The 10,752-nt window shown below is 37.8% G+C and overlaps 1 protein-coding gene across 2 annotated transcripts in view; it reads right to left on the bottom strand.

The window, feature by feature from the left end:
• Positions 1–233: 233 nt before the first annotated feature.
• Positions 234–10,752, bottom strand: part of cep78 (centrosomal protein 78) — an 86,258-nt gene continuing 75,739 nt past the window's right edge. For both annotated transcript variants that reach the window (XM_043712611.1, XM_043712621.1), the window contains 3 exons: positions 9,965–10,131; positions 7,002–7,155; positions 234–907 (listed from right to left, as the gene is read on the bottom strand). In XM_043712611.1, the coding sequence (XP_043568546.1) occupies positions 572–907; positions 7,002–7,155; positions 9,965–10,131 (657 nt within the window). In that variant the 3' untranslated portion in view covers positions 234–571. The remainder of the gene's footprint in view (positions 908–7,001; positions 7,156–9,964; positions 10,132–10,752) is intronic.

The raw sequence follows: 10,752 nt of genomic DNA, 5'->3' as shown, positions 1-10,752 counted from the left end.
GCTCAGTCTATAATATTCTTCAGAACAAATAGCATGCCCTCACTTCCCTTGTTGATTGGATATCTCAATTTTCCCAACCACTTTGCTAATGATCCTGCTACCAGAATGAGGGACAAAATAAACATTAGACCAGCCGCTCAATGAGAAGAATTTAAAGAGAGTTTATCTGCTTACATTAATTTTTATAATAGGATACTCAAAAAAGTTGACGCTCTGCAAGCTTGAGTGTATGATTTAGGATTTTATTAATCAGCATAAGAAAAAATGTAACAAATTCAGTAAAATTTACAAGTCTTTCATAATGCAACATTTACACTTTCCAAAATAGAAGAGCAATTGCATCACTTAAAAATTTCAAATGAATCATTATACAATGTATCAATTGAATGAATATTTCAGAATATTTGATTCTGTTTTAGATTTCATAAAATATTCATCAGCAGTCTTTTGTGCATTTTCATTCCCTCCTACCGTGAACAAAGAAGCATCATTATCAACAGCAACAAGACAATTAACTTGTTTTTTAAAAAAATTCTCTTTGTTAAAAGATGCCTTTGTTATTCTTTCACTTTTATGACTTGTCTGCTGCTCTGTTAGATGCGTCTGAAGCAATGGGCTGTTCAGCCACCGAAAGGCTTAGCAATTTCTCTGGAACCTGAACCACCACATATTCTTGGGGTTGGCCATTCCTCCTGGATGAATATTGCTTGCTAGTTCGATGTTCATTAGAACCAACTGCTTCTTCAGATTTCGGAAGTTTGTTCTCTGAGTTCTGGTGGCTACATTTTGAGTTTTTGGACTTGGATTCAAATGATTGATTTTCAAGTTGAACAGCAATATTTGTGGAAGCATTAAGAATTTGTGTAGTATCAGACTGATTGTGAGAGGCTTGATCTCCAGCAAACAACTGTTAACATATCAGAACAGAAAATGAAAAAAACTACAAGAGAGTGCCCAATTCATATCCTGTTTTGATGACTGTCAAAGTTTAAATAATTGTTAATTTGTTGATCTTAAGACTACAAATGTTTAACCTCACTCCAACTCCCAAAATTTCCTTAACTTTACTTTATCTACAACAGCTGTCATTACTCCTGCCAGCTTTGCTGTGGATATGTGCTTAGAAGGAATAAATGATCAACAATAACTCTACAGTCTGAACCTAATTCATTTGTCGGTGCTGTGTGAAATCACTGAGAACAGCTGTAGTAATGGCTGCAATGCCATAAGAAATGCAAGTTCTTATTACTATATTTTAAGATATTTATTTGATTTCATTTATTGCCACAATTAGGACAATACAGATGATACAGACAATCAAAATTCTGCACATTTTGTGAAAAACGTTGTATTGTCTCGACTATTATGCGTCAGCAGTTTGGAATTCATAACTCTCCCAATTAACTACAAACTTCAATGTGTTTTTTTTTAAATTGGAACTGAAACAAATACTGAATGTGGAAGATCACTGTTAGGGATCTTCGCCTTTGAGCTAGTAACACAGCAGAACATATTATGACAATCATTTCAACCGCATGTTGCCATAAGAAAATGTTCAGACAAACCAAAATTAAGTAACTGACATACTGGGGATTTGTCCATCAAAATACATTAGTGAAGGATACCTCAATTGATCAATTTGTTAGTTTGAAAGAGTTGAAAACTTGTACATTAGAGTTCAGCTATGAAATCATTGGATACAAAATTAATTCAAAATCTAAGTGAAGCTAATATTGTTTTGCAACAGAAACAGAAAATACTGGTGTTTCATACCAGATAAGTACCTTCCTGAACAGTGACAAAGACAAGCTAACATTAACAAATACACTCCATATATGATTTGGTCAGCACTGAAGAGCCCTACAAACTTCTAAAGTCCGAAGATCCCTGCTCTCTACTTAATTATTAATTCATTAGGGTGAACTGTAGCTGTATTCAGTGCCTCTAGTTAAGTGAAAGGAAAAAAATATCATTGACCATGATCTGATGACCGAAAAATTTGTGCTTTTGGCAGTCAAGCTCAGGTGTAAGGTCTTTTCAGTAAACTAGCCCACCAATATTCACTGTCACATCTTATACAGAAGTAACAGCCATGTGTTAGATACGTAATGGTAGCAGAGGAGAAAGTCAGGACTGCAGATGCTGGAGATCAAAGTCAAGTGTGTGGTGCTGGAAAAGCATAACATGTCAGGCAGCATCTGAGGGGCAGGAGAATCGACCTTTTGGATAAAATCCCTTCATCAGGGATGAAGGATTTATGCCCAAAACATCAATTCTCCTCCTCCTCGGATGCTGCCTGACCTGCTGTGCTTTTCCAGCACCACACTCTCAATAATGGTAGCAGACCTTGTAAAGCAACCGCTTTAGCATTCAGTCAATGTCATGAGAAACAAAGAGGAAGAAAATATTGGTAGCAAAAATCAACAAAACCAAACTATTGGTAAATTTAATTAACCGTTATTTCAATTTACAGCTGCTTGCACATCTTGTAGCATTTCCAGAAATTAGCACAAAAGGAAGCCAGTCCATCCATTCTGCCAGACTAAATCGTTGAAGCTACTCCTCAAAATATCAGAGTACAGAAGAGGTCCTTCAGCCCATCATGTCTGTGCCATCCATTACACTAAATTTACAATAGTCCCACTTTCCAGCACTAGCTCATAGCCTTGAATGATATGACATTTCAAGTGCTCATTCAAGGATTTTCCTTTCAGCCCACTCTGCTGAAAAAAAAAGCTTATCCAGCTTCTTTTCATAGCTAATGTGCTCCATTCCTGGCAAGATCCTGGAGAATCATTGAGTACTCATTTGTCTTGTTTCTTCTTCCACGTGAATCATCTCACTCATTTCAGGGTTAAATTCCATCTGCTCATCTGATTATATCCTCCAAGAATTCAAGACCTTTTACCTCACTCTCACCCACCGAACCAATCTTTGCATTATCCCCCAACTATTTATCATATCCCCCATAGTCTCATTTATGTTATGTATTTATATCATGAACAATAAGGGACCCACCACTGATCACAATGGCTGCCACTGAACCCTGGCCTCCAATCATAAAAATAACCTCTACCACGACCCTCTCTCTCCTGCTACTAAGATAATATGGATCCCATATGCTTTTACCTTCTTTATCAGTCTCCCATGTGGGACTTTGTCAAAGACTTTGCTGAAATCTACATAAACTAAATCAACTCCACTACCCTCATCTACACACTTGGTCACCTCTTTGAAAAATTCAACCAGATTTGTGAGGCATAACCTGCCTTTGACAAAACCAAATTGGTTATCCCTGATCAAGCTCTCCTCTAAATGGAGATTATTCCTTTCCTTCAGAATTCTCAGTGTTGTCAATAGTTTTAAATCTTCAGTAGAATCTTAAGGGTCAAGAAACATGGATGATGGTAAAATTTGTGGCAGAGTTGGACAGGAAGTCCAACAAGACTGTTCTCAACATCAGGACTAGCTTGCTGCATTTTCATTCCTTTCCTGAGCGATGGGGCATGTTCCTCATTAGGCTGTAATAATTTCCCAACAGCTTATAGCCTGCTCAATGCCTTTTAATGCCACAATTGCCTCATTAATACTGAGCTTCCCATCTTACCAGACTCAACAAACAAGCTAGATGTTGAATTTTTGACATGGAAGTCAGAATGGGTACTTGGTGGCTTCAGTTTGCTGCTAGCTGTGACCAGCATTCACATTGTTCAGCACCAAACAACATTTCACAGCATGACTCATGGCAAACAGGCCCTTCACCCACAGATACTGGCATCTGACACTTGTCAAAGCCTCACACCCATCTTGGCACTTCTATGATACATTTGTGCAAGACGCTTAGGAAGCACACTCTTGAAATTAAAAGCTGCAGTAAAGACAAGCACCCATAGCATAGACTGGACCAGGCTGTATCTCAGAGTGCTCACTTAGCACTCGCTCAGTTAGTGCCTACCGATTTGCTTCCAGCATCCAGGCCTTGCTTTGCTTTGTTGACTAGTGCAGTCACACAACCAGGCAGCTTGCCTTGCTGGTCAGCTGCCATCAATCAAGCCAGTGTACACCTTGCTGTATGTTACTGAACTACATCAATCTCACACCTGCACTACGTGCCAGAAGCTCAGGCAGCAAACACACTGCATATACTGTAAACAAATAGCCATGTTTCAATGTCTTATGGGAGTATTCCTGACCAAAATCTATGGAGTCACTGCCAGTGAGGTATTCCTGGCACAATAAGTCAAGGGCAATCTCCAGTACAAGTTAGGGGTTTGGCCGTAGGTGGCTGTTCTCAGTCAAGTGGCTCATACCTCTGGAGTTTGGGGAATGGGTCAAGTCAGTCCTGGGGCTCTATAGTGGCCAATTCAACAGTGAGCTAACATAGTTGGAGAGATGCACAGAGATTAGTCAGGGATCTGGGCATTTATCATCCAGGGCTGTGTAGTCAAGTTGCCCAAGGGTGTAGCTCATGTATGATCAGGTCTGTCCACAGAAACTAAAGGGAAAGAGGATTGGCGTGTTCAAGAGGTTCTGTTGCCATTGGATTGGGGACTGCAAGCTGGGGGAGTTCCCTGTGGAGGGAGGGTGACAACTGCAAAGACTCAATAGTATCCGTAAAATGAGGAAAACATGGTTTAGCACGATGGAAATGCGGTCATGTGGGAGGCAGGTTTGTCCACGGTGAGAAGCACACGTGTGTGTGTGAGTGCGTGAGAGTGTGTGTGCTTGTGAGTGAGTGAGTGAGTGAGTGTGTGTGCTTGTGAGTGAGTGAGTGAGTGAGTGAGTGAGTGAGTGAGTGAGTGAGTGAGTGAGTGAGCGAGCGAGCGAGCGAGCGAGCGAGCATGTCTTGCATCACTGCTGGCCGTTTCTCTACAATGTCAATAGTGCACTGATCTGAGTTGAAACTTTGGTTCAGGTTTTAGAGTTTTGCAGCGTGACCTCCTCTGTCTGTCATCCAGAAAGAGGATGCCACTCTTTTGCACTGTCCCTCAACCAGGACCTCCAGCTCCCTGTCAAAGAATCACAGTTTCATCTTCCACTTCTCAGGCATGTTCAGATTCTGTCATTTACCAAGCAGGGCAACTTCTGAACTCCAGTGCACACTGGGTGCACATGAGTTTTTTAAAAGATGGTTTGGGCACCCGGTAGGTTTGTCTTTTGGCAGATAACTGGTCAGTGACAAGTTGTCCCAGGAATGGAGCACGCTAAGATGAGGAAAGAGTTGGGCGGGAAAGATACCAAATGCTGAGGTAGGTGGTTGACAAGATGGATTTGATAAGATACGATGAGAAATCTCACCAGGCTTTGTATTTGGAATTCCTCAAAAACAAAAAACTGACACAGCTTGCACAGTCAAAAAAGGTAAGATTCAGATCCTAGTCTTCGGTTACTAATCCTTCTACAAATGGAAATTGCATCCAATATTAACATTATCAAGCTTTTCATAATTTTGTAAAACTCTTGATTTACTCTGCTCGAAGAAAAACATTAAGCTATTTATTTGCATATTAATTAGCGAGGAATCATAGACAGGGACAACATGAAGTCATGTAAACCTGTTTTAAAAATGAGCATTTCACTCCTCTATTAAGAAAAAAAAAGTACTTTTAAAACTCCTCAGAGTTACAGCACCCGCTGTTCTTTTGGTTTTTATTGGTTACATTTTCATTTTTGGGGATTTCTTTTCCATTCTCACTAAATCCTTTACTAGGTGTTGCAGTTACACACTAACAATTCTTCGGTGTTTGTGATGCATTTTGTTTTCTTCTGATAAATATGTAGCACAAATGCTAACAATTGTATGCGTATATATACATTATTAAATTTTGTAACTCGAAAATAAGATTTTCATCATTATTGGTGAACAAAACTCCCATAATTTGGGGCAACACTGTGGCTCAGTGGTTAGCACTGCTGACTCGGATTCGGTTCCAGCCTCAGATGACGGTGTGTGTAGTTTGCACATTCTCCCAGTGTCAAAAGTGTATTAATCAAAGCAAGTTGAGCTGTGTTGCTTAGCAATTACGGATGAATTTACATCAATAAGTACAGCTTTTCAATGAAATGATGTGACAACATTAGCAATCAATTGCCTAAAGATTAGTTAAGTACCAACCAATGTTAAATGAATGTGCCTAAATGAATGAGGGAGGGGCCCTCTTGTGGCACTGTGGTAACTGTCCCTACCCAAAACTGCGAGTCCCACATTAAATTCCGACCTGCTCCAGAGAAGTGTAATAATATCTATGAATAGATTTATTGAAAAAAAAAGGATAAATAAAAAAAACTTTAAAAAATAATAAATTAGGGTACAATAACAAACAATACAATGTTTAAAAGACATTTGGATAAGTACATGACTAGGAAAGATTTAGATGGATATGGGCCAACAGCAGGCAGCATCCAAGGAGCTTCGAAATCGATGTTTCGGGCAAAAGCCCTTCATCAGGAAGAAGGGCTTTTGCCCGAAACGTCGATTTCGAAGCTCCTTGGATGCTGCCTGAACTGCTTTGCTCTTCCAGCACCACTAATCCAGAATCTGGTTTCCAGCATCTGCAGTCATTGTTTTTACCTCATGGGCCAACAGCAGGCAGATAGGACTAGTTTAGTTAGGGATCATGGTCGGTGTGGACTAGTTGAACCGAAGGGTTTGTTTCCATGCTGTATGATTCTATGGCACTAATTCGTTATTGGAACAATGTATTTTATAAAAAATAATCTGTTTCATTTATAACTGACAGCTATCAATCAAGTTTATATTACTGCAAATGTTCTTTTAATCTGTTAGTTGACAATTATTTTGACTGAAAGATATCCTTCAACAAATACTACCAGAACAGATAAACTATGTATTTATTTAAATGCCTTTTATAAGCTCTTAATGTGTACAAATTGATCACTGTTTACCTATGGAATGTAATTAATTTGTTTGAAGCATATTAAGCACAAAAGATTCTATGTACTTCTCAGTGTTTCCTTTAAAAATTATAAACTTTATTCACCTGTATAACATGTGGTGTTTCCTGAAGTATTTTCTCTTTGGTTGATTCATCTTGTCCTTTCTGACCATTTCCAACTGTGGATGATAACTGAGGTTGTCCAACAGGACCAAAGTCTGATTGGTCTATTCCAGCCATGCTGGCCAATTTCCCAAGACTGCAAAATATTTATATATACAGTGGTGGGATAAAGTGCAAGACAACTTATTAAAACATATTCTCTTGTAGCTAAAGGGACTTCAGGGCAGAACACAAATCACTGACAGAACACCAATCATGTTTTTCTTGTATCTATGAGAGACATTTAACTTAATAAAGTTCTTGCAAAGTGTGTGCAGGCTTAGGAAAGAAAATGACAGTGTACAAAGGAGAAATGTTAAAGAAAGGCTCACTGCTTAAGGAAGAAGTTGCACAAATTATTGAAGGTAGCAGGACAGACAGAGAGAGCAGTAAATAAAGCATGGTTTTCCCGGCTTTACTAACAGAGGCATACAGTACCAGAAGAAAGAGGTGATATGAAATGAGACACTTGTTAAACCTCAGCTGAAGTATAGCATACAGTTGTGAGTGCGAAATTGTAGGAAAATTGTTAATGCATTAGAGAGAGTGCAAAAGTGATTTACAAGAATGCCTCCAGGAAATTAGGAACTTCAGTTATGAGGATATATTTAAGAAGTTTGGACTGTTCTACTTGAAGAGAACACGACTGAGTGGAGATTTGATTTTACATCGTAAGTGAGCAAGATAAAGAAAAGCTGTTCCCAGTCATAAAAGGAACAAGAATGCAAACATGGATTTAAAGTAAAATGCCAAAGTAAAAAAAATTCACTCAGCAAGTAGTTAGGGTATGGAATTCACACCCGGGAATGGAGGTGGAGGCAGGTTCAGTTGAGGCAGATGGATGAAAGAATGAATTGGATAAAGGAATTATGGAAAATAGAAAATTTTCATCAGTCCTATGTTCAGGCAACAAAAACACAGCATTATATTGGTTTCCTTTCTTTTTTCATAAAAACTCTTACTTTATTCCAGATTTATTGCAATCAATGAGGGTTTAAGTGTTGTTTGCTAATAAAACGGAAGATTGAAAATGGCCATTAATTTGAACCTTTAGGTCAAAAAGAACAAAGCTTCAAAATTTATTTTTGTCATTCTCAGAAGAATTATTTGCACCTGTAATTGTAATGCCTGAAATGTGAAAGAGAAACAAAAGTACCTATGTATCATATATATTAGTGAAATTCTTAAGACTTGTTATCACTAATGGGAAGAATAAGTTGTTTTATATTTTGTAAATTACAAAGTATTTTCTGCTACTAAGGGGGAGAGGAGTTATTGTATGACTGTTCAGTAAAGCTTCTAGTTATTTCGACCTATTACAGCCTGTAAGAAATTAGTATGATGTTCTGTTTAAGAATGATCAACTATAAGCGCATTTTCAAAAGTCAGAATTGCCTTATGCTCGTGAGAAAGCAAGGTCATGGGTTTAAATTTTTGTTGTTGTTATTATGGTTAAGGCTAACACAAAAGTTGTGGTCAAGAAACACACTTTCATGGTATAACAAATGTTCATGAAGATATTGAAGCGAATTGGTTTGTTTTGAAATTAGCTTAGTATCTTAGTACTTTAAGGCTTACTTTTTAAACAGTACATAACAGATGTTTACTCCAAGTAGCACTTTCAAATTAGGTTTTATAAACAGTCTTGTGGTTATTTGATATACAATCAATTGAATGTATTACATTGTTTCTTATGTGTTTTTTTGTTACTTCACTTTTTATATACTTGTTATCCCATTGTGGTGGGCTTTTATTTAATATGTACAAACTGCATATTTTTTATGTAGGTGCAACTTTACTCTGCTAAACCTGTTTCAAGCACCAGAGTTATGGTGAAGTCAGTTATCACCAAAAAAGTCTTTCAGTCAAAAGATACTGATAGGTTTTAGAATTTTCCCGAGAACTAAGATGTATCAATTAGGCATTTGTGATGATATTAAATCACTAGAATGTGACTTTACATATACCACATAGACACAAATTGTTCTAATTGTGTCACATTAAACATCTATGGAGTTAGTAAGGTAATAAGTACAAGCTGTCATAAAAAGGATTTGACTGACATTTGAAATAATAATATCAGAAAAAAGCAGGGTGTGATATGAGTAAGATAACCATCACTTTTAAAGAAACCAATTAGGAGTTGGGCACACATTACCTAGCCAATCTGAGACTGATCATGTGATGTTCATGCCAGCCAATTAGATTGCAAACTACATCTGATCACACATGGGGGAAGTAGTTAGCAAGAATTAATAAGCAATGACACTTACTGGTACAGTGCACAGAACAAAAGACCGAAGATAGAAGGAACACTTCATTCAACAGAAAGGAACAGGCGAGGTGTGGCCAATCAACCAGAAACCATGAGGTGGGATTCCATTGTGAATTGACAAATCCATTGCTTTTATTAAGTATCATTTCTTTTGCACTTATTTGATAACGTTAAATTATGTGAAACTTATTCAAACATACTCATACCAAGAGTAGACCTGCATTTAGTCAAATTTAAACAATCTTGAGATTCTTTCTCAAAATTGGTCTTTTATTGTAATTGACTTATGTCTCACAATTAAAGTTGAGTTGAATGTTCCAAATCTCACATTATTAAAGTTTATTAAAATGTTAAACAAGTACATAGAGGGTCAGAATATAAAAAATGCAGTCGTTCATACTCAACCCTACTTTTGAGAACACTCACTTTCTTTTATAAAGCGGAAGGTCAGTCAGGGGTTATGAATATTCAGCCTTCTGTGCCAATTAATGTATCACAATGTTATTGTAGGCATTTGTGAAATGCATTTCCACGGCAAACAAGATTATTGGTCATATAGCAACATTTTAAATTTCAGCCAACTTTATAAAGCAGAAAGGAAATACAGAAAGAGACATGTACAACAACTTACCCAGCATCTTTTAAGAGATCTAAAAAAGCATGAAATTTCTTGAAAGAGGCTTCAATGCTTTCTAGTACTCCTTCATCCTCAAGGATCGTACTTGTGGTAGATTGCGCTTGCAGAGCATCAGACAGAGAAAGATTGATTTTTCGAAGCTGGGCATTTTCAACTTCAAGCTGTCAAAGGTAAGCAGATCACAAGAACTATTTTGTATTAATTGCTTAGTATATTCTATTTCTGATTCACAATATTAACAAAACATTTACTTGTTTCACTCTTGAAGTTTAAGCGAAGTCAACAGTATAAACTTACTTCATATGGACATTGATGTTGTTGTATGATCCAGGTAATGAGGTTAGCATTGAAGCAAACTCTAAGCTAAATCCTTAAGAAAAGGGGTGAATTGGTAAAGCAGCAGTTCCAATGTTCCCAATATATTTTTCAAGTTCTAAACTTCACAGGCCAATGAACATCTTTTTTTCTTGCAGATGTTAAAAAAGTAATTTAAACCAATGTTGAAAGATTGAACACATGGGGCTAAATCTTGGCGGGGCAATAAACCTTAGCTGAAAATGTGTTGCTGGAAAAGCGCAGCAGATCAGGCAGCATCAAGGGAACAGGAGAATCGACGTTTCGGGCATAAGCCCTTCTTCAGGAATGAGGAAAATTTGTCCAGCAGGCTAAGATAAAAGGTAGGGAGGAGGGACTTGGGGGAGGGGCGTCGGAAATGTGATGGGTGGAAAGAGGTCAAGGTGAGGGTGATAGGTCAGACGGGGGTGGGGGCGGAGAGGTCGGGA

Source organism: Chiloscyllium plagiosum, chromosome 2 (assembly GCF_004010195.1).
Source record: "Chiloscyllium plagiosum isolate BGI_BamShark_2017 chromosome 2, ASM401019v2, whole genome shotgun sequence".
Lineage (NCBI taxonomy): Eukaryota > Metazoa > Chordata > Chondrichthyes > Orectolobiformes > Hemiscylliidae > Chiloscyllium > Chiloscyllium plagiosum.
This window is presented reverse-complemented; position numbering and strand designations above follow the sequence as displayed.